The sequence below is a fragment of the Danio rerio genome, chromosome 1 (assembly GCF_049306965.1).
Source record: "Danio rerio strain Tuebingen ecotype United States chromosome 1, GRCz12tu, whole genome shotgun sequence".
In the NCBI taxonomy this organism is placed as follows: Eukaryota; Metazoa; Chordata; class Actinopteri; order Cypriniformes; family Danionidae; genus Danio; species Danio rerio.
Genome location: NC_133176.1, coordinates 25,628,012 through 25,653,641, shown reverse-complemented (window position 1 = coordinate 25,653,641; position 25,630 = coordinate 25,628,012). Strand labels below are relative to the sequence as shown.

At 38.7% G+C, this 25,630-nt stretch overlaps 1 protein-coding gene across 7 annotated transcripts in view; it reads left to right on the top strand.

Moving 5' to 3' along the window:
* Nucleotides 1-25,630, top strand: part of lrba (LPS-responsive vesicle trafficking, beach and anchor containing) — a 431,164-nt gene that overhangs the window by 315,214 nt on the left and 90,320 nt on the right. For all 7 annotated transcript variants that reach the window (XM_073951393.1, XM_073951386.1, XM_068221229.2 and 4 more), the window contains exons 44-45: nt 9,013-9,153; nt 11,948-12,067. In XM_073951393.1, the coding sequence (XP_073807494.1) occupies nt 9,013-9,153; nt 11,948-12,067 (261 nt within the window). The remainder of the gene's footprint in view (nt 1-9,012; nt 9,154-11,947; nt 12,068-25,630) is intronic.

Sequence of the window (25,630 nt, the reverse complement as noted above, 5' to 3'; positions counted from 1 at the left end):
GTTGACACAGGCAATATCAGTGTATGACCAGTGGAGCGTGACAACACCGTCTCGCCCGTGAAGGCCATCTGAACCTTGTGTAAGCTCTTTTTGTCCTTAACCCCTCCTGCTATGTCTTGTCGCCTGCGTATGCCACTTCCCAGCGCTGCTTTGATAGAAGCAGGTCATGTGGGACCTTTTACACAGCGAGGTGAAATTGCCCTAGACGCCGTGTCAAACGCACCGTCTTTCCTGCGGGCAAAGGAATGCGCTTCATGAATTTATGTTCCTTTTGTCTCATCGTTATGACCCCGCTGGCTTTCTTATCATAAACTCTAACCTCTTTGTGACATCTGGTTCAGCCAGAGTTATCACTGCAGCCAGAAATGGACACAACTGAGTGAGCTGCTCTCTAAAGGCATTTTTTGCTTTTTCGTTTTCATCAGTGCCTCAGAAACATGTATTTGTTAGTGATGCGTGGTTGTATCTTTTAATCTTTTATCTTTACTTCACAATGTGATTCACAATGCAGTACATATAACAATGCATTAGCATTATCTTTAATCTTTAGGATCACAATTGAAATAGCTACAGAGACACAGGTCAAGTTGGGAGAATGAATCAACTGTATGTATTCTTATTGATGTGCTGTAGTTGTCATCTTGTAGATTATGTTATGTTAAGGAACTAACTTTTCAGAGTTCAAAAGATTTCATATAATGCTGTAACAGGATAAAGGAAGCTAGATAAAAAATAAGGACATGGCAGAAACCTATGAAATAATTTTTTTATAGGTAAAAAAATGAGGAAACGGCTAAGAAATTACATTATAGAAATTTAATTATGCTGTAAATTACAACAGCAACAACAATGTTTACAATATAATCAGACCCAATAGTTTTTCGTGATTCCACTATCGCTGAATCAAACGCAAAATCAACAAAAAGTTGCAAATTTTTTTGCGATCCTGCAAAATTAAATGCAAAATCATCCCAAAAAAGTTATGTAATATGATAAAACATTCAGTTCCAAACCATATGATCTAATTAGATTTATTTCAGTTTGCAGTTAATTGCTTTACATGACTTCTAGACATTGCATACGCAGCGAACGTGATGTATTTAAGTGTCTTTCGAAAAATGACGTCCCACCTGCGCCCTCACAATCCTAACATTACATGGAAGGGTGGGGGAGCGGGGGAACTGTATTGCAACCTGTGCAGTAAGCAGACGCGGATGAAGCATGAGTGATTTACATGAGTGAAGTCATTGTAAAGATGGGATTAGACATCCTGTGGTGCGAATTGGCCAGTTTGTGCATTCGACATGCTTCAGACTGCAGAAAAAAATGGGAAACATCTAACAAACAGAGCAATGAAAGAGACAGAAAAGCAAGCAGGTTTCAATGATAGAGAATGGTTCAAGGATGACGGCTGCTGGACGTGACTGAATTGAAGGACATTATTTGTGCTTTACATGTATAGTATTGCTGGTAATAATTCAAATCGATAAATGTTTTAGTTTAACTGTTTCGCCAGAGTTAACGAGAGGAAACGCTTCCCCGCCATTGATGCGTTTTTTTTTTTTTTAGCTCAATCCCTGATATTTTAGATCTATATATATTATAGGTGGGCATAGATTATTTTTTAAATCTAGATTAATCTCACTGTAATCTTGGAATTAATCTAGATTAAAATGGCTAATTTGAATTCTGCCAAAGGCATTCGGAATGTGTGTGCTACCCAAATAATTACTAATTGTAAGTCTTTGAGAACAGGTTTTTCAAGCCAGGTGGCGCATTAGACCAGGGGCTCATCTCCTGTTTCCAAAAGGCATCAAACTGCTTGAGAAACTGTTCTACTGTGATAATTGGTGATGAAAATAAATTATGTTCAATAAGATGTACTTGTGTTTACTAACTGTTTATTCAGTTAAACATGAATTTTGAACTGTAGCCCTACATAAGCTCCAAACACCGATTTGTTTAATTACCTTAATCCGACTAAAGTCATTACTGAACTATGGAATTAAGACATTAAGACATGTGAAGAATGCATATATTAGTGGCATTACTGAAGTAAACACAGCAATCAAACTATGACCATCATGTAGGACGTTCCGCCATATTTTCCGACAAGATCCACACACGTGGCTCTCAGTAAAGGGCCGCATACGCACACACACACACACACACACACACACACACACATTGCAAAATGCAGAATTTTTTTTCTTTCCATTTGGTGCGCGTTATTAAATTACCTAAAGCTCTCACCAGTCCTTACTCCTTATTTGCGTCTAATTTGTCACGAGGGCATGATTTAAATGTTCATGAGATAAAGTGCAACTGCGGAACTGCAGTTAAAGTCACCCAAACTCTTACATGAACGCACTTCCTGTAAACACCTTAATTATATTATTGTCTATTAAGGCAAATAGCTTGATTACAGATGTCCATGTAAATGCAGTCAGTAGTGTCTGCTAATTTGATTCAGACACCTCACCTGTCAGATATGAATCCGTGCTAAAATATCAAGGTGAAAGTTATCATAGCTTGCGTAGAATAGACCCAGCTCCTAACTCAACTTTGAGAAAAAATTAACGACGATATTTTTTTTTAACGCAGCGCGTTAACAGCGATAACGACCCACTACTAATATATATATATATATATATATATATATATATATATATATATATATATATATATATATATATATATATATATATATATATATATATTGTCCGCCAATTTCTGGTGAATACCACCACAAATTCAGTAATTTTATCACAAAAAAACTGCTTGCAATTTAATGAGTTGAATTGGCGAGGTTGTTTGACATTACATCCGGGAGCTGCAGGGAAAGCAATTCAATGTATTTTTTTTTTTTTTTTTTTTTTGCTATTGATCGAGCTTTTTATTTAAATTCTTTTGGCATTAATTTTATTATATAAGAGATACAGCTTTTTCTTATATTTTGTGATTAGGCATGGAACAGTAACCGGTTTCAAGGTTTTTTGCTTTTTGGGAAAGTCAAGGTTTTAATACCGCTTTAATGTTCTCTTGTACCGTTCCCAAGGTACATGTAAGGTTTTTTTAATGTATTTTTTTTGTCTTGTAAAGAAATCTGTTTTTGAAATTAATGAAGAGAGTCAATGATATATTTTAACTATTTAGCCTGACATGTTTACTGTTGCAAAATATTATAAATGCTTTTTAAAATAAAATAAATTGTGTTCAATGGGGAATTTTATTTTTACCCAGACATTTAAAAATTTCTTTTAGAGCAGTAATCACGATACTGTTATACCATGATACCTTGAAACCATGGTATTTTTATCCAAGGTTATCATATCGTCAGAAACTTAAACCAGCCCATGCATAATTGTGATGTACGCCCTAGTGTAAAGGAGAATCCAGAATAAATACCAAAAATATATTGACCCGTTTTTACACTCTCACAATGACAGTTAAATTCATATTGATTTGCCTTGCATCAAAGCTTATACACTAGATATACACATGCACACCTTTTTCTAATTCATGCTTTGGTTTGAAGACCATCTTGTATCCTTATGCAAATATTAGATGTCCTTCCTACTATCACTTACATCAATAAAATATAAGGCACAACACACTTTTCATGTTTATGTGTTAATAGGTAATAGGATTATATATAGGTACTTGTATCTGTTTAAAAAGTGCATTGTGTTAAGGGATTCATTTAAGGAGGCTCTCACACTATGCTAACTGAACCGTGCCTGGGTGCGTTTCCCGGTTAGTTTGACAAATTTGTGTTCCTGAGTGTTCCAGATCAGGCCCAGCCATGGTTCAGTTGGCTGGCCCTGGCCCGGTTGTAAGAGATGTGCCAAAGTGCGGTTTGGTTGGGCTTTGCTTGTAGTGTGAGTGTAAAGTGCACCTGAGCCCGAAACTTAAGACACAACATCATAAACACCAAAACATAAACACCACAACATCATGTAAACACAGTCACTGTCTTTCTGCCCTGCATCTGTGTGTTTGTTTTGCCTCTGTGAAAATCTGCACAAACCGACACTCCATTTTTATGCAAATTTTTACGGACCTACCCTCTTCCCCTCCTTCAATACTCCCCCTAAACAGAGCTGGACACGGCCACTTTTCTAACTTTTTCCAAAGTAGAGGTGTGTAAAAACCCTGCTGAAACAAGGGGGTTTCATGGCCTTTTAAGGGACAGTTTAATATGTATTTATTAATCATTCTTACTTTTCAAAGACACAAACTGTAGTAGTTTATCAAAGGACGCAAACCCCTCGCTGCACATCAGCTGCACCTTCTGCAAACCTCCTAATACAAGCAGAATGATGACTTTTATGATCATTTATGAGCGTCAAAATTTGTGGATATGTTCTGCAAAATATTTGACTATCACTGCATACCAAATGACCATAAATTAGGGGTGGGCAAACTCGGTCCTGGAGGGCCGGTGTCCTGCACAGTTTAGCTCCAACTCTAATCAAACACACCTGCTTATAGATTTCTAGTGATCTTGAAGACACTGATTAGCTTGTTCAGGTGTGTTTGATTAGTGTTTGAGCTAAACAGTGCAGGACACTGACCCTCCAGGACCGAGTTTGACCCACCCCCCCCCCCCCCCCCCCCCCCCCCGCTGTAAATAATACAAAACGATATAACTAAAGCAATGTCTACTGTGCTGAGCAAGAGCGCTTCAGTTCCTGTTAAACTGAACAGTTATATTCTCAACCTCGATGACATAAGCATGCTCAGGTTCGGAAGGTAAAGATGCAGTTTGAGTGCAGGTCTAGGGGTAGTAGTGAGCGGGGACAATTGTGCTTCGGCACGGTTCAAAGTAGCTGTACCTAGTGTGAGTACATCCTAAATATATTAACATAGAATTTAAAAGATTAGTTCACCATTACAGTATAACAAAAAATGACTTTAAAAAAAATAAATAACAGTTTCTCCTCTTCAATGTCAGTATAGGACGCACTTTCATAAGAGCTCTATGATGTTTCATGCTGCTGACGTATTATCTTCGATGTGATTGTGCTTTGTTTAAAACAGAGGAAGTTAATGTGCGCAGGCATCTGAAGTTAACATCTGTGCATGCTTGCCCAGTGCTCACACTGAGGAGAGGAAACTGTTTAATAAAGTTATTATTTTTCTTTTACATGTGCACAAAGTATTCTAATACGTTTATAATTTTATAATATGCTGTTGCTGGCTATGGAGTATTTCGAAGCTTTTAGATTCCATTTAAAATATCTTCATTTGATTTCTCTTGGTGCTCTGGTTTCCCCCACAAGTCTAAAGACACGTGGTACAGGTGAATTTGGTAGGCTAAATTGTCTGTAGTGTATGAGTGTGAGATGGGTTTCAGGTAGAAGGGCATCCACTGCATAAAACATATGCAGGATAAGTTGGCGGTTCATTCCACTGTGGCGACCCCAGATTAATAAAGGGATTAAGTCGAAAAGAGAATGAAAGAATATCTTTATTTAAGTTCTGAATATGAATGAAATTTGGAATGACATTATGGTGTACAGTATAATTAATTACAGAATTTAAAATTTTGGATGAAGTAAATATTATTTACGATTCATACAAAATGGCTCTAAACATCCTCATCCTAACGTTTCATTGATTAATTTTATCACAGAACTATTCTATTGAGGATTTTAGAAAAGGTCCCTGTATTGCTTTTGGATATCTAGTCATTCAATTTTAGTTATTCACTGCATTATATTACTTTTGCATTATGTATTTTAATAAAAAAAAAAAATGGTTACATATTTTTGTTAAATATTTTATTTCCCCCCACATATTGTAATATTTGCCTGGTGCAATTATCCATGCACTGCTACAACCTGTGGAAGTCGAAAGCAATTGATTACATACATTTTCATTATGGCACGGCAGCAGTATTTTGTCACAAATGATGGAGAAGTGCTATAACCAGGCAAACATTCATGTTTAGTCAAGCGCACTTTTGGCATTTAAAGAAGGAGCTCATGTGCTAGATCACAGCAGCCTATGCAGGTCGTGAATGTTTTTGGACAAGTTTGTGCGTATGCCTGATTTGTGCAGTTCCTTTCATAATTGTGTGCAAATAAACAAAGCTATCAGTTGCAATTCACAAATTCCGCCTCTCAGAATCTCTGAATTTTGAGCAGCACGGTGAAGTCGGAATGCTGATAGCTACTGGCAGTCTGTTCAGATTTGCAGTCTAATTAAAAACATTGGGGCAGCTCATTTATTTGAGCCGTCACTAGAGAAATATTCAGCAGTGCTGCCAAAGCGTATTAGGGTCGGTGGTGTGCGTTCACTCCATCACACTGCGCTGGGGTACGGGGATAACCCTGATGAACGACACTGTCACCAGACCCTATTGTACTGGAGCGCTTCAGACGGTAATTTACTGCCGTAAACAACACGAGGCCCTCGCAGCAACACACACTCATAGGCATGCACACGAATTTACACATTCACGTAGAAACACACACACTGAGCTATGACAGAGATGTTTTTTATCCTGCTCTCCCTTTTCTTTCTTTAATGAGGGTCCTGTTATTACCGCAATCAATCAGTTAAATCGCGCAATGTTTAATTCAGTGTGTGTTCTCACCGTAGTTGCCACAAGAGAGCGGACCGTGTGTCATTGTCAGCCCAGGGCTGTATTTCAGTTTAACACACACATACACACACACACACAAGGATTGCATTCGAGTCTATTACGTTTCAGTGACAATTATACAAGCTTAAGTGATTTACAATCAAACGTTGATTAAACAGCGCTCCTTTTTAAATCTCAATTAAATCCAGGACATAGTTTAATCATGATTTTATTACAATTAGTGGAATAAAATTAACCTCTGTTTTTAAGTGTAACCCACCAATACTGTGTTAAATTCCACATTAATGCAGGCCCGTATGCACAGTGGAGCATTAAATGATACAGTCGCAGGTTTGGGATCAATAGAAAAGCAGCTTGAAGACCCTCATTACACAGCTCTGATAGGAGAGAGCGATGGAGATGGTCGATCTGTCCTGCCCACTCTCATTTGAAGAGACTCCATCATTCCATTACTATTGATCGTTCTAAGATATGAGAGGCATACAAAGAGCTGAAGTCATTTTCAAGAGTAATAAAGACTCGGCAGGGTAATAACAATACATATAAATGAGCATTTAAATAATGACCCGCTTTCATACGCTGAGTTTCTTCAGATCAATGAAGAATTAAAGCAGGTAATCAATAATTTTGATACAATCGATGCAGGGCTAGAGAGTATTAGCCATATATGAATTCTACTAATATATGTATTTTCCTATGACCTCTGTTGACTTCATTAAACATAATTTACACTTTTAATCTCTGAAAATTGGTAACACTTGGTAAGTACCCATTGTCACTATTAACCACTTATTACCTTCATATTATTAAGATATTAATTGTATATTTGTATCTATAAAGGACAAATTCTGCATGATCTTATTCTACATCCCTAATCCTACCCAAAACCTAAACCTAGTATACGTTAATAACTATTAAACAGCAGCAATTTAGGAGTTTATTGAGCTAAAAGTCATAGTTAATGGTTTTTAATATTGAGAATTGTACCTAAAATAATATGTTACCGAAATGTTTTTAGCAAGGATGGATTAACTTAATTTATGAACAATTGTGAAGATTTATATGAGTAGTATTCACTGTATAGACATGTATTATTATGTTCATTTTAGCTACAGCTTAAGAATGTACATTCTCTTTAAGAATCAAAAATGTATCACAATTCATTTTAAAATGTGAAGGAGTGCAATAAATTTTGACCGTTAATAATTAATTGTTTCTTTGATGATAAATGCTTATATAAGAATAGTTTCTGGATGATGTGACACTGAAAATCGTCATCATTGAGTAAAAAATTTAGTTTTTTCATAACATGAATAGATAATATTTTAAAACCTTAAAAGTTATTTAACATTTGAATAATACTTTGAAATATTGATGGAATTATTAGGTGTCATATAAACCGCAGTGTTGAGCATAAGAGACTTTTAAAAGGTTTGAAATATATTAGGCATGCAGGATATATTGGCGGCCATATCGTTATTGGCCGATAAATGGTATTTTTAATGTTATCATTATCAGTCTGATGTCAAAATTAGGCCGATGGATTACGTAATTACACAGAACTACTTGCCTCGTGCATGCGCGGGTCAAACTTTGTTATTAATTCCTTGCTTGCCATGTGTTGTTGATGTAAGATTGTATTTAGTTTGATCGGCATATGATTATAATAAGTGCATTTGATGGCAATTAGTGCACACACACACACACACACACACACACACACACACACACATAGTGGTCCGACAAATTTTTCACAACACCCCAAACAGCAGCAGGGGAGATGTGTGCCAGTCACTGATTTTAGTATACAGTAGGTGTTCTCAACTGTCACAATCTGTCCTTATATTATGCACTGTGTTTGTCATACAGTCATTAGTGCTCAATGCTCAGGTGCATCAAAATGTTTTTAAAATAAAATCAGTTGTTTACATTTTGAAATATTTTTAATTATAGGCTAAAGTATATCGGTTATCCAAATCTCCAAATCTTAAGAGTTATCAGAGATATCAGCCAAAAAATCCATATTGATGCATCCCCAAAATATAATAAATGAATTGTATGATTTTGTTACCTTTCATCCAAGCTACAGTGTTATCATTCGGATAAGCACAATATCAGGATCATGATTGCAGTTTGTTTTTCAAGGTAGTTGCTTGCTTAATTTGCTCTTATTACTATAGAAATTGCTATGGTAAGTTTTTTTTATTTATTGTAAATGCTGCTACAGAATATTATACAGAAGACTGATTAATTTGATTGATCTTTAAAAAAGATTTAATGCCTGTTGTCCTTCTGACATAGGATTTCACAATTTATTACTGTTGTTCTTAAGCATTGATCCTTTATTAATGTGGTTTTATGTTCATTCCAATAATGTTGTTTGCTTTTTCTTGTCACAGCCTATTGGTGCGCTGAACCCAAAGAGAGCCGCTTTCTTCTCTGAGCGCTTCGAATCATGGGAGGATGAACAGGTGCCCAAATTCCACTATGGCACACACTATTCCACCTCCAGCTTCACTCAGATGTGGCTACTGAGGATTGTAAGTTGCACCCACACACACACACACACACACACACACACACACACACACGTTTACACACACAATCTTATACAAATCATCTTCAAGTGGTTTAAAAAGCTGCCGCTAGGCTTCTTTCTGGCACCCACACGTTTGAACACATTACTCCTATCCTGTGCTCCCTAAATTGGTTGCCGATATGTTTTAGAATTGAGTTTAATATTTTAATGTACGTTTTAAGGTATTACATGGCCAGGCTCTGACTTATCTCTCTTATCTTATTACTGTTAAAATATCTGGCAGATGTTTAAGGTCATCGAACCAGAAGATGCGAGTAGTTCCCAGATGCAAATTGAAGAAAAAATGAGATCGAGCTTTCTCTGTAGTAGGTCCTAAATTGTGGAACAGGCTACCTATGTCCATTAGAATAATTTCCAATAAATCTTAGTTCACTACAATTCCTAGATAGACCTTTTAAATTGGGAGAAAATTGATCCTAATGTACCTACATTATCTGGTGTCTTGTTATTTATTGTTGATGCTGTGTGGTATGTTGGATGTTTTCTATGTTGTTTTATCTGTTGCTGTCTATTTTTGTTCATTTGCTTTTAGGTTTGTTCAGCAGAATGGTCAACAACCATTGACCATAAAACCACTGTTTTATTGTGCTGTATAAACTAACTAACTAACTACCCAACCTAAAACTCATTTGAATTGAGTTTCACGCTCAAATGTCAAGTGCAGCAAACTACCAAACAAAATAATCCTTCACCATTTCAAAAATCTTTTTATAGCCTCAAATAGGAAAGCCTGTTTCCCTGCCATCTGTCTGCATTATTTCACTTCCTTTAATGTTTATTTTTACATTATCTGTTTATGTAGGACAAATAAATGGGACATGATCATAATTGTCTAAATGATTTGCCACTTTTAAAGGGTCTTAAACCAGACAGCGGCTCAGTGGTTGCAGCAAAATGTTACGCATTCATCATGTGATCTGCCGCGAAACGCATTGCAACTAATTGTTGTTTATAATTGGGCATGTGTGCGTGCTCAGTCAGGTTGATTTATTGTTATATTGAAATGTAGGCCTTATCTGCATACTAACAAACACGCAACACATCGCTCATCTTCCCTTCATCCTTTGTGTTCTAATATCTGCTGAGAACAAAGATGTGGCACTCTGGAGGAAAACGCTTGGTTTTGCATCAACATTTTGCTGAAGCACAGTTTTGTTAAGTTAACAGTTCTGTCTTAGATTTACGTTTATAAAGTCTAATAATGCTTTGTAGCATCCTTAGCCTCTGTATAGTTTGTGTTCTTTTCACAGTAGTTGTTAATGTGTCATCGATAGACCATTTTGAGGGATGTAAACTAAAACATACATTGTATGTTTTTTATTTGCATATTTAATTTCTATGGCTTTCGAAAATCAAAAAAGAGCCACATATTGATAAATAATGTTATGATTTCTGTTTAAACAGTAAGTTATGAAATAGTTTGATAACAAGCAGGAATTGTTCATGGGCCAATGACATCACCACTTTGAAATGGTCTATTCAGATATGCCTTATTAATTCCTCTGTTGACTTGCTCTGAATATAATCTTCATTTTCATAAATAACTGCAATATCAAAATACAAATTTAGTCCTATTTTTCAATATATATCCATCCTTGATGAAACATTTATAATGTTCACATTTATAATATTAATAAACATTTACAAAGATTTATATGACTCAATAGTAATGAATGTTTACATCTTAAATTACACGAGCACAGCTTAAGATTGCACATTCCCTATTCTCTTTATGCTTTAAATAAATAAACCGAAATACGATGAAATACTTCATCGTTTACAACATTTTAACGAAGAACAGTTATGTTAACTAAACAGTTGTATATTAACTTTGCTGTATCCTAAGCCTTTATACAATGTCAGTTGCTCTACATTTAAATTAGGTCCATGTTTTATTTTCACATGCATTTTTAATGTGTCATCTATTCGCATATTCCTTGTAAATTCTACTCACAATAAAAGGAAGCTAGAGGTCACTAACCCATTCCTGGCCATCCTTGTAATTGTTACAGTTTTTCACTTTCATTGCCATTCCCTGTAGGCCCATTGTATTGATCCCATCCCATTATTATCAGGCTTATCCCAAATCCACTTCTCCAAACACCCTAATTCATGTACCATAGCACAAATCAACAGCCTCGTGATATCGAAGCACTTGACAGCAAAAAGGAGGGCGGTAAATTCAGTCAAGCACCCAAAAGCCTTTGCGTAATTAGGGTATTTTTCTTTCATGGTGTAGCTTTCCAGGGTGCTATACACTCTAATTGCGTCCTTCTCATCGGGGAGGTATTGTTTCAAAAGAACCACCTATTGATTCTGCACAAACAAGATTAAGCATGATTAGAAAAGAACAAATAATGCGCTTCCAAAGGCTTTACTGTCTGACCTGGGTTAATAACAGGCTTCTTTTAGCATTCAGGTCTGTCTTTTGGAGAAGAGGATGTCATTTAGTGCACACAAATTAGGATCATATTGTATAGGGCTTTGTTATGAACAGCAGGCACAGATGCTAAAAAAAAGAGATACTGACTGGGTTGCACATATTGAAAAATGTTTAAATTGGAGGCTAGAGATTGATCAAAGTACAGTAGACTCCTAGTTATTAACGGCATGATCTTTGTTCAGAGGAATTCACCCTCTAGTTGTTTTAGCTCCCAGCATGACTTTTTAATATTCGTTTTAATGTGAACCTGTGTGGAAATTCAGATTTTTTTTTTGTTCTCTTTTATTCTCAGGAGCCCTTCACAACATTCTTCCTGAATTTCCAAGGTGGGAAATTTGACCACGCCGATCGCACTTTTTCCTCAGTGTCTAGAGCCTGGAGAAACTGCCAGAGGGACACGTCTGACGTGAAGGTATGTTCATGTATATGCATGTCAGTGTACACTGTTATCAAATGTATCAACTTTCAAATTTGAATAGTCATTTATTTATTCATTCATTCATTTTTATCTAAAACTGTGATTTTCGTTCACACTATACAGCCTAAAACGGATGATACGTGACCATTCACACACTGAACATGCACATATTTTGCTGCCATCTTGACTTGCTTTCTACTGGAAGTGTAATGTCATATTGACCCTTTGCTAAGCCCCGCCCTTCTTAGTTACTTGTTATGCCTGTTTAGCTTTTGTGCCTGGCACATCTAATACAATATGTATGCGCCAGTGTCAGACATTCACACCGATATAATTAGTCATTTTTGGCCAACAGGTGAGATATCCGACAAAGCCAGATAAAATGGGCTGTAGTATGCATTACTGGTGTATATTCAAGACATACAACTGATTAGAAAATAATAAAATCGAAATTGAAGCTAGGTAAGCCTAGCGGCCTCATACACTGACCATTTAACAGCTTAGTTCATGCACAGCAGTAGAGGTGGAATTTAAAAATAATTAAATAACAAATTAAACCATGATTTTCTTTTTTTATCCAAAAAACCTGATAGATTAATTATTGTGCTATGAAATATAGCGTTATTAATTGACGAGGAAACGCGCATTGAATATGCTTTTATCTAATTCATTAATTGGGAAAAAAGGCCAGAAAGGGCAAATTGTTGGATTTGTGCCAAATATTAGCATCGTTGCCCCATAACAATGTACAGTACCTATTAGAGATGCGCGGATGGGCTATTATTTCATCCGCAACCGCATGACAAAATTCATCATCCGTCCGCCATCCATTCGCAGTAACATTTTTGACCAATTTTTAAAACCGCACCCGCCCGCCATCTGCTGATTGGGCTCTTTATTTGAATGGCTTATTCCTTTTTATTATTAAATAAATGTTTCTTTATTGATCATTATAGAATAGAGAATGACTTTAATGTAGACATGCAGTTAACCCAAACGTGCAAGTCATTAATTGACAACGCTTTGAAGTGACGCTAAAGATACGAGGACGTGTCTTTTCACTTGATTCGATTCCTCGGTCCTTGAGTCTATTCCTTGCGTCCTTCCCTCGTATCCCGGTGGGGTGGAAACACGAGGAAAGAAAGCAAGGAAAGGAAACGAGGATGCACAAATAAGAAATGAGAAGCACCCAAGCTCTCAGAATATCAGCAGTGAACTCCGTCTCCAATCGGCGCACAGGGACAAAAGTAAATAAATAGCCTAAATTAAACGCACTGTACTATACAACTTTTTTTATTGTAGCCTAATAGATAACGCATTGACACATCATTTCAACATGCTGCTATTTAGTCTACTACTAAATGCCTATTTCACTTTATTTTTTAGTAAATAGCCTAGATAGAATAATAAGTAATTTACATTATAGCCTAATAATGCTTACATTTGTAGTTGTCCATAGCAACCCCAAAAACATACCTGATTGCCTTGCACATCTAATTAATGGGCACAGTTTTTTGACTATTTATTTATTTATTTATTTATTTTATTTTTTTTTGCTGTGGATGTTATTGAGCTTGTAGAAATCGGAAACAACACCAGTTCTGCGACAAGACGAACCTTTATTTATATCTCTATCAGACAATACCTATTTTATATGCCAAAAGAAACAACAGGCAGTAAAAAAATATTATCATAAATATCTTAATGTAGGCATAGGCTATAGTCGCATGCTTTGGCAAACAGTTGAAAATTTTTTTAATAAAAACGTCATATCGTGCCTAAGCCTTGTAGGCTCAGTCACCCCCACAATTAGAAATTAAATTAGAAAAATAGATATGCCATCCCTCTTTGAGCGAACATAAAGTCTGACCAGGCTAAGTGCATGTATGACAAGTGCCCCAATAACCCATGGACTTAGGATTATCCCCATTCCCCTCAAACTTGAAGCATAACGAAATACTACGCCAGTTGCGACAAAGAAATTCTGGCAAAATAACCTTAGCCTCGGAACGTAAAAGCGAGGCCAACATGTCTAGAATAGAATAGGCTAAACCAATATGAACGTAAAATTATCAGCTGACCGAACTCAAGTTTATATTGAACATATGTGTAGCCTAAATAACATAGGCTAATTGGTTTAATATGCCTGACCTTAGGTCTAGTTTGATTTTTTTCTTGGCACAATGCAGGAATAAAATAGCATCTACAGTGTCAGGATTCAGACGGGAGCGCCTGCATAGCCACTATAATGCGCCCTGCTGCACTGAAGGAGCGCTCGCTCGCAGCACTTGTTCCTGAAATGCATAGAATTCTCTTGGAAAGGTGCTGTAGTCGTGGGAATGACTGGCCTTATTTCTCCCAAAAGGAAGTAGATTTTCCTCTGCTGATCCGTCTATACGGAAGTTTGTAGAGGAATACTTCTGTACTTCATCCAGAATTAGTGTATCCGATTCCTCCTCCCATTCTGTGAAGTCAGTCCTAGGCTTTTTCGTTGGTGCGCCAGCTATGCCTATAAAAACAGTACAACCGCCCGCCACCCGCCCGAATTTAATTAAAATATTATTTTTTCGTAACGTCATCCGCCCGAGTCCGTGGCTATAACCGCCAACCACGCATCTCTAGTACCTATAACTGTCAGTATGTGTGTGCTTTTTATACCGTTTCTATTCTAATTTGCAGTTAAGTGGATAAAATAAATAAATTGAAATGCAAATCAAAGTATAAATAGCAGAAGTGAACAAACAGATTTTTCCTACCAGCAAATATTTATCAGTCACCAAATATAAAAGCAGACACTAACCTGCTAAAACATCATAACCAATGACTAAATCTCCAAAAGACTGAGAAAAACATCAGTGAATTGCAGCTCTAACATGGGCATGAGGGTTATAAATGATTGAAAAATAGCTGCGGGTAAAGTATATTGATCACAAGTGCTCAGATTGTGATCACATTTCGTTTTTGTTCTGTTGATATGTAATTTCAAATATTCGTAGTTTTAAACAGATGGATATATGATTGCTATTACTATGACTTCTATTGCAAGGGGTTAAACAGAGCAGTGCTCATAATATCAAGTGAAAAAAAAGAGAAAAAGACAGCTGGAAAACAAGCTGCTTTGTATTTTTGCTGGAAACACTGAGTGTGTGTGACTTATTGAGAGGTGTGTTAGTTATTGTCGCCTATCACTGAATGTTTCAGGAATATCGAAAACAAAACCAACTTAACCCCGCTCTTTTTGCACCACCTCGTCCAAACTTTTAGAATATCGGGTATCAGATTTGCACAATCCATATGCTCAACGCTTTGGCTTGTTCCTCTTGCTCGAAAGCTTGACAGACCTCCTGTGCGTAGCTACGATTGCTAAGCCATGATTGGTGTGTGGCGGTTTTCGGGTGTGGCTTAGCAAAGGGTCAATTATCTGGACTTGACAAATCAGGAAGCAAGTACTTTGTCTTCCTCTATTGGATTGCGTCCTGGAGGTTTGAATTACAGTCTTGCACTCAATGGTCAAACCACATTTTTCAGACCTTTACGTTAGGTCAAAAGACTGTTCCATTGCAAAAGTGTTTTATTTTTTATTGTTGATAATGTTGACTAACGTTTTCAGCCTTTTTTTGTTTAGTTTATCATTAACGCATCAATATTTCTACACAGCTGTGCTTATTTTTTTCTCAGTCAAGCATCAGCCGATCCCTGGCCTGGTTTTGGTTTTGGTCTTGGTCTTCCGCTGATATTTTGTTTTTCACAAATGTGGAGACTATTACATGATTAGACGTTTCTCTAGTGAGTTGACTTCCTCTTGGTAACCGGAGCTTGCTGGGACGTGGTGTGAGGGCAGTCGCCATGGATACACGGCAGTTCTCTCTGCCCGGCTGCCCCCATCACCTCTCCATAAAAACTGGCCCTAGCACATGTACGGTCACAACCAATCCTTGTCATGCTACCATGAAAGCGTCAAGGGTCCTTGATCAAAGCTTTAAACTAATCTTGATTTCGAACTTTCCCCCCTTTACTCCCTTACACTCTCTCTTGCGAAACCCTTCATAACACTCTAACCCTCAGTTGAACCTTTTGCCGTTCAGCCTCAAACCAAAGTTAGACAGCAAACCCGACTGCGCACTGTAGCCCTTTAGAGGCCCTTAAAGTGCTCGACGTTGACTTTAACAAATGTCCAGACCTCTTGAAATATTCATTACAACAGACAGCCATTTTGTTAGCACGCTCATTGCATGCTGGCGTTTTTCAGGGGTTGATTGCTCTCATTTGAAATCAAGACATGTGGCTCACATTACATAGTCAGACTTGATACCGAAAGCTCACTCAAAGCCCTGTTAGATTTTTTGGTAAGGTTGTCACCATGAATCAGCATAACAGGATTGGTGAACATCAAATCTGAATAGAAGACTTGACTGAAAACATCAAAATCACCCTTAATATATTTCACTTTGAAGCTTTGGAACATTTCAAACTTGCTTCACTTTGCTCACTCATGCAAAAAAGGTCTGATAGGTGCAAACGAGAAGCAAAGAAGAGCCTTCAGCTGCAATAATGTATCAATTTGCCATGCTGTTATCCCTTTTTTCTAAAAAAAAAAAAAAAAAATTAAAGCTGCAAGCAGCGATGATAGGGACCTCGCACCCGGGCTCACCGCCGCCCGGTGGCCTCAGGATGACAGAGAACAGTGAACAGTAAGAATTTAAGCCGATATATTAAAAAAAATCTGAGAAAATCACAGATTTATGCCAAATGTCCTCCTGTCAGCAGGTGGCGCTATAACTGTGACTCATGATTGGCATATAGATGTCTTCAGGAGAGGAAACTTATCAAACATGTGAAGTTTTAGGCAGATCGGACATTGTTTGGCTGAGTTATAAGCCAAACTGCCTTTTGTCAGCAGGTGGCGCTATGACAGACTCAATTTTGTTATGTAGATGTGTTCAGGAGAGGACTTTTATCAACCTTGTGAAGTTTCAGCCAGATCGGACTTTGTGTGGTTAAGTTATACTGCAAACTACCATCTGCCAGCAGGTGGCACTATAACTGTGACTTAAGATTGGCATGTAGATGCCTTCAGTAATGGAATTTAATCAACCATGTGAAGTTTCAGGCAGATCGGAGTTTGTGTGGTTGAGTTATAAGCCAAACTACCTTCTGCCAGCAGGTGGCGCTATGACAGATTCAATATTGGCATGTAGTTGTGTTCAGGAGAGGACTTTTATCAATCATGTGAAGTTTCAGGCAGATCGGAAATTGTGTGGTTGAGTTAGAAGGACCTCCTGTTCCATGGCGAAGCGTTGAGGTTTGTCATGCCGCCACGGACACACCTCTCTGTGAAAACTCTAGATCTTAACAATATATCATGGCTAGAGCTTTCAAATGACACCACTCAAATTTGGTGCTGATACGATAAAGTTTGTGGGAGGAGTTTGTTACTCTGTAAATCATATCATTTCCTGTGGCCAGCAGGTGGCGCTATAACTCTATCTGGATATCGGCATGTAAACGTGTTCAGGTCAGGACTCTTATTAAACGTGTGAATTTTGAGGCAGAACGGATAATGCATGCTTGAGTTATAACGACTGCCTGTTTTGTGGCGAATCGTCAAAGTTTGTGAGGCCACTACGGACACGCCCATCGATGAAAACTCAAAAGCTTCGCAATTTAACATCGCCAAGGCCTTTAGATGACAAAACCCAATTTTAGTGTTGATCGGATAAAATCCCTAGGAGGAGTTCGTTAAAATACAACGTCTGGAAATGGCAAAAACGCCACTTTTTTACAGCAGGAAGTCAAAAATATCCGGCTTCCTGTTGGGTTTGAGATATGGCTCCAAGAGACTTTTTCGTATGTTTTGGCATGTTTGAGGTGTGTGCCGATTTTCGTGCATGTGCGTGATTCGTATATCGGGGGCTTGTCCGATTAATTTTTGTAGGTGGCGCTGTTGAGTCTATTTGCCCCGCCCACTTCAATATTGTTATGTGGATTTGTTCAGGAGAGGACTTTTATCAACCATGTGAAGTTTCAGGCAGATCGGACATTTTGTGGTTGAGTTATAAAGCCTTTCTGTTCCATGGCGAAGCGTTGAGGTTTGCTATGCCGCAACGGACACGCCCCTCTGCGAAAACTCTAAATCTTCACAGTATATCATCGCTAGAGCTTTCAGATGACACCACTCAAATTTGGTGCTGATACGATAAAATTTATGGGAGTTAGTTTGGTACAATGTAAAACATGTCATTTCCTGTGGCCAGCAGGTGGCGCTATAACTGTATTTGCACAACCGCATGTAAACATGTTCAGGTCAGGACTGTTATCAAACGTGTGAATTTTGAGGCAGATCGGATAATGCACGCCTGATTTATAACGACTTCCTGTTTTGTGGCGAATCATCAAAGTTTGCGAGGCCGCCACAGACACGCCCATCGACGAAAACTCTAAAGCTTCGCAATTTAACATCGCCAAGGCCTTTAGATGACAAAACCCAATTTTGGTGTCGATCGGATAAAATCCCTAGGAGGAGTTCGTTAAAATACAACGCCTGGAAATGGCAAAAACGCCACTTTTTCGCCGCAGGAAGATAAAAATATCTGACTTCCTGTTGGGTTTGAGATATGGCTCCAAGAGACTTTTTCGTATGTTTTGGTGTGTTTGAGGTGTGTGCCAATTTTCGTGCATGTGCGTGATTCGTATATCGGGGGCTTGTCCGTTTAATTTTTCTAGGTGGCGCTGTCGAGTCATTTTGCCACGCTCACTTCCGAAGCCCATAACAAACGTAAATTTTCGCCACTTCTGAGGCGTGTGCAAAGTTTCGTGAGTTTTCGGGCATGTTTAGCCCCTCAAAACCGCGATTCATTCCGCGGAAGAAGAAGAAGAAGAAGAAGAATAATAATTAAAGCTGCAAGCAGCGATGATAGGGACCTCGCACCCGGGCTCACCGCCGCCCGGTGACCTTACGATGACAGAGAACAGCGAACAATAATAATATAAGCCGATATATATAAAAAAACCCAAGAAAAATACAGATTTATGCCAAACTTCCTCCTGTCAGCAGGTGGCGCTATACCTGTGACTCAAGATTGGCATGTAGATGTCTTCAGGAGAGGAATTTAATCAACCATGTGAAGTTTCAGGCATATGGGACATTTTGTGGCTGAGTTATAAGCCAAACTACCTTTTGCCAGCAGGTGGCGTTATGACTGACTCAATATTGTTATGTGGATGTGTTCAGGAGTGGACTTTTATCAAACATGTGAAGTTTCAGGCAGATCAGAGATTGTGTGGAGATTGTGTTATAAGACAAACTACATTCTGCCAGCAGGTGGCGCTATTAAAAACTCAATATGATTATGTAGATGTGCTCAGGAGAGGACTTTCATCAACCATGTGACATTTTAGACAGATCGGACATTGTGTGGCCGACTTACAAGCCAAACTACCTTCTGCCAGCAGGTGGCGCTATGACTATGACTCAATTTTATTATGAAGATTTATTATGTAGATGTGCTCAGTGGAGGACTTTCATCAACCATGTGAAGTTTCAGGCAGATCGGACATTGTGTGGCCGAGTTACAAGCCAAACTACCTTCTGCCAGCAGATGGCGCTATTACTGACTCAATATTGTTATGTAGATGTGTTCAGGAGAGGACTTTTATCAATCATGTGAAGTTTCAGGCAGATCGGACATTGTGTGGTTGAGTTATAAGGACTTCCTGTTCCATGGCGAAGCGTTGAGGTTTGTCATGCCACCACAGACACGCCCCTCTGCAAAAACTCTAGATCTTCACAATATGTCATCGCTAGAGCTTTCAGATGACACCACTCTATTTTGGTGCTGATACGGGAAAGTTTGTGGTAGGAGTTTGTTATAGTGTCAAACATGTCATTTCCTGTGGCCAGCAGGTGGCGCTATAACTGTAACTGGATATCGGCACGTAAACCTGTTCAGGTCAGGACTGTTATTAAATGTGTGAATTTTGAGGCAGATCTGATAATGCATGCCTGAGTTATAACGACTTCCTGTTGTGGCGAATCATCAAAGTTTGCGAGGCCGCCACAGACACGCCCATCGACAAGAACTCTAAAGCTTCGCAATTTAACATCGCCATAGCCTTAAGATGATAAAACCCAATTTTGGTGTCGATCGGATAAAATCCCTAGGAGGAGTTCGTTAAAATACAACGCCTGGAAATGGCAAAAATGCCACTTTTTCGCCGCAGGAAGTTAATAATATCTGACTTCCTGTTGGGTTTGAGATATGGCTCCAAGAGACTTTTTCGTATGTTTTGGCATGTTTAAGGTGTGTGCCAATTTTCGTGCATGTGCTTGATTCGTAGCTCGGGGGCTCGTCCGTTTAATTTTTCTAGGTGGCGCTGTCGAGTCATTTTGCCATGCCCACTTCAATATTGTTATGTGAATGTGTTCAAGAGATGACGTTTATCAACCATGTGAAGTTTCAGGCAGATCAGAGATTGTGTGGCCGAGTTACAAGCCAAACTTCCTTCTGCCAGCAGGTGGTGCTATGACTCTGACTCAATATTATTATGTAGATGTATTCAGGAGAGGACTTTTATAAACCCTGTGAAGTTTCAGGCTGATCGGACATGGTATGGTCGAGTTATAAGGACTTCCTGTTCCATGGCGAAGCAGTGAGGTTTGTCATGCCGCCACGGACACGCCCCTCTCTGAAAACTCTAGATCTTCACAATATATCATCGCTAGAGCTTTCAGATAACACTACCCAATTTTGGTGCTGATACGATAAAATTTGTGGAAGGAGTTTGTTACTCCGTAAAACATATCATTTCCTGTGGCCAGCAGGTGGCGCTATAACTGTTTCTGGATATTGGCATGTAAACGTGTTCAGGTCAGGACTCTTATTAAGCGTGTGAATTTTGAGGCAGATCAAATAATGCATGCCTGAGTTATAACGACTTCCTGTTTTGTGGCGAATCATCAAAGTTTGCGAGGCCGCCAAGGACACGCCCATCGATGAAAACTCTAAAGCTTCGCAATTTAACATTGCCAAGGCCTTCAGATGACAAAACCCAATTTTGGTGTCGATCGGATAAAATCCCTAGGAGGAGTTCGTTAAAATACAACGCCTGGAAATGGCAAAAATGCCACTTATTTGGCGCAGGAAGTTAAAAATATCCGACTTCCTGTTGGGTTTGCGATATGGCTCCAAGAGACTTTTTCGTATATTTTGCCATGTTTGAGGTGTGTGCCAATTTTCGTGCATGTGCGTGATTCGTAGATCAGGGGCTCGTCCGTTTAAATTTAATAGGTGGCGCTGTCGATTCATTTTGCCACGCCCACTTCATTATTGGTATATGGATGTGTTCAGGAGAGGACTTTTATCAACCATGTGAAGTTTCAGGCTGTTTGCACATTGTGTGGTTGAGTTATAAGGACTTCTTGATCCATGGCGAAGCGTTGAGGTTTGTCATGCCGCCACGGACACGCCCCTCTGCGAAAACTCTAGATCTCCACAATATATCATTGCTAGGGCTTTCAGACAACACAACCCAAATTTGGTGCTGATACGAAAAAATTTGTGGGAGAAGTTTGTTACACCGTAAAACATGTCATTTCCTGTGGCCAGCAGGTGGCGCTATAACTGTATCTGGATATTGGCATGTAAACGTGTTCAGGTCAGGACTCTTATCAAACGTGTGAATTTTGAGGCAGATCGGATAATGCATGCCTGAGTTATAACAACTTCCTGTTTTGTGGCGAATCGTCAAAGTTTGCAAGGCCGCCACGGACACGCCCATCGACGAAAACTCTAAAGCTTCGCAATTTAACATCGCCAAGGCCTTCAGATGACAAAACCCAATTTTGGTGTCGATCGGATAAAATCCCTAGGAGGAGTTCGTTAAAATACAATGCCTGGAAATGTCAAAAACGTCATTTTTTCGCCGCAGGAAGTTAAAGATATCCGACTTCCTGTTGGGTTTGAGATATGGCTCCAAGAGACTTTTTCGTATGTTTTGGCATGTTTGAGGTGTGTGCCAATTTTCGTGCATGTGCGTGATTCGTATATCGGGGGCTCGTCCGTTTAATTTTTCTAGGTGGCGCTGTCGAGTCAATTTGCCACGCCTACTTCCGAAGCCCATAACAAACGTAAATTTTCGCCACTTCTGAGGCCTGTGCAAAGTTCCGTGAGTTTTCGGGCATGTTTAGCCCCTCAAAACTGCGATTCATTCCGCGGAAGAAGAAGAAGAAGAATAATAATAAACGGAGCAATTCCAATAGGGCCTTGCACCGTTCGGTGCTCGGTCCCTAATAAACAGAGCAATTCCAATAGGGCCTACGCACCGTTTCGGTGCTCGGTCCCTAAAAAAGCACAGCAGTCCCCCACATTTAGAAACACCCCCTCATTCTACTGAGGGGTGAAAAGCCTTTGGCAGTTTTTGTGTCCAGGCTAAAGAGAGCTATAATGGCCTAAAGCCACACTGATCCTGTCTGTCTCTAGCCAGGCAAACTCTGGCCTAACCTTTAACCTCCATCCCCTGACCTCCACGCACTAGGCTGAAGGCTGTGTGGACACTGAAAGTTTCCCCTCAGGGGAATCAGAGGAGACCTAAGAGGGGGCCCAGGAGCACCCCTCTCTATTGACCCGCAGCAGGACAGGATTTTGGATCACAGGTTTTGCCCTCTGACCAGTTCTTCTCAAGGGCCATTGCACATAATAGCTCCTCCCGTACCCCTAGTCCTGCTCTCTCTCCCCCACCACTGGTTAAGTGGCTCTAGATCTTTGTGCCGCCAGTGAAGACGCCACATTTATGCCAGACTCCATACATGAACCTCAGGGCGCCTGGTACCATTGTAAAATTGTGACCTTTTTGTTTTAAAGACTTCAGTTTTAAAGAGAAGAACAGAATGAAGCGAGGCGGGGGGCTAGTTTTGAACTTCCACCATTTGTTTGCTTGCCTAATTGGCCACTTTCTTTGCACTAAGTGCTTTGTTGTACACGCACAATAGATGTATATATTTTAAGTTTAGTGCTGTTCCATTTATTTTGAATAGTTTTATAACATGCATGTTTAATTTTAGGTCCAAAATATTATTAGTTGACATGTAAAAATTAACCATTTTTTAATACAATATTTTTTGGATGCCGGTCAAACTTGATAGTTCACCCAAAGGATGTTTCTTTAGAATAATAGCATGTTTATTTTTCTAGAACTAACTTTACACTTAAGTTTGTCTATAAATAGATGAACACCGTAAGAAATTATGATTTTCAGAAAGACAGGTATAATTAGCGATTGACCGAAATAGATACACTCACCAGCCACTGTATCCAACTGCTAATTAATGCAAATTTCTAATCAGCCAATCACATGGCATCAAGTCAAATTCACTTAGGCATGTAGACATGGTCATGATGATCTGCTGCAGTTCAAACCTAGCATCAGAATGGGGAAGAAAGGTGATTTTACTGACTTTGTGGCATTGTTGTTAGTGCTGAGTATTTCAGAAACTGCAGATCTACTGGGATTTTCATGCACAACCGTCTCTAGGGTTTACAGAGAATGTTCTGAAAAAGAGAAAATATCCAGTGAACATCAGTTCTGTGGGTCTCTGTTGATGCCAGGGGTCAGAGGAGAATGGCAAGACTGGTTTAAGCTGATAGAAAGGCAACAGTAACTCAAATAAGCACTCGATTTATGCAGATGAATGCATCTCTGAACGCACAACACATCAAACCTTGAGGCGAACAACACAAATTGAGGCTATAATTCACACAGGCTCACCAAAATTGGACATTAAAAGATTGGAAAAATGTTTCTCAGTCTGATAAGTCTCGATTTCTGCTGCGAAATTCGGATTGTAGGGTTAGAATTTGGCATCAACAACATGAAAACATGGATCCATTCCGCCTTCTAACAACGGTTCAGGCTGCTGGTAGTGGTGATGGTGTAATGGTGTGGGGGATTTTTTCATGGCACACCTTGGGCTCATTGGTACTAATTGAGCATTGTATCAAAACCACAGCCTACCTGAATATTGTTGCTGACCATGTCCATCCCTTTATGACTATAGTGTTAATCATCTTCTGATGACTACTTCTAGCAGGATAATGTTCCATGTCATAAAGTGTGAATAATCTCAGACTAGTTTCTTGAACATTACAGTGATTTCACTGTACTCAAATGGCCTCCACCGTCACCAGAACTCACTCCAATAGAGCACGTTTGGTATGTGGTGGAATGGCAGACTCACATCATGAATGTGCAGCCGACAAATCTGCAGTAACTGCATGTGCTATTCTGTCAATATGAACGAAAATCTCTGGGGAATATTTCCAGTATCTTGTTGAATCTGTGATTTGATGGATTAAGACAGTTCTGAAGGGAAAAGGGCGGGGGGTCCAACCCGATACTAGTAAGGTGTACCTAATAAAGTCGCCAGTGAGTGTATTCAAGCCAATGCTAAAGGCAATTTTTACTTCTGCGTCAAGTACATGTGGTAGACATGACGTAGCTTTCATGCATTTGCATACCCTTCTGACTTGAACTTTGATTTCATACCTTTCAAAAAATGTAACTTCACGATATGACGATGCAGAGCATATGATTTGTAATTGGACTTGATGGTGGTGACAAGTTTGGCTGGAGCCAAAACTGTGGAAGCAGAGCAAGGCTGGTGACATGAGTGTTTAACAAGTCTCCAAGTACAGTGGATGAGCTTCAGAAGAATATTTTTGTTTTGTGTTTATTTTATGATTTACATTGTTAACCATTCGCCGGGTACCACTACTACATACTACCACAGCATCTTACGTATTTCTGGTGTAAACTCAAAACACTGGCAAAGAAACTCGACAATGGGGAACATAGAAATCCCACTGTCTACTAACATTTCTGAGGTGTGATTACAGAGTGATACAGTCAGAACACAAAAGTATAAACACTCACAATGGCAGTGAGTAAGTGTAAGATATGCATTGTCGTGAGGTATGGAAATCACATGAGACAGAAGTATAAATCAAGCCAAGTTAATTTTATGGCAGATAATTGTACATTTATACCCACTCAGTTTAATTCTTTTCTTAACGCATGCCATATTTAATTCACTTTAGTTTAATTCATCCAATGACCTTTACAATACTGAAATAACAGAAACAGATATGGGAATTAGGGCTGCGCAATATTTTTTTTTTTAGCATTGATATATCAATGCATGTATCTGCACATCATTAGATTAGATTAGATTATTTTTTTAAAATATTAAAAGATAAAGCTTTTATTCAATATTGTTATTTTTGTTTATTATTTATACACTGTTGACCATGGTGTTTTATGTTTGATTGTTTAATTTCTGTACCTGAATTCTGTTAGACTCTTTTAGCTGTGCCCTGTTGTATTTATATATGCTTTAATGTATTATAATTTATGCAAATGCACTGCATAGAAAAAGACTTTATCATCCCAATCTATCTAGATGTATTAAATCTTTCCAAATAGAGCTAATCAATTAATCGGGTGAAATTAAAATCATATCACAGAAAAGCCAAACATGGCAGTGCCAGATTTTTCCAATATTAT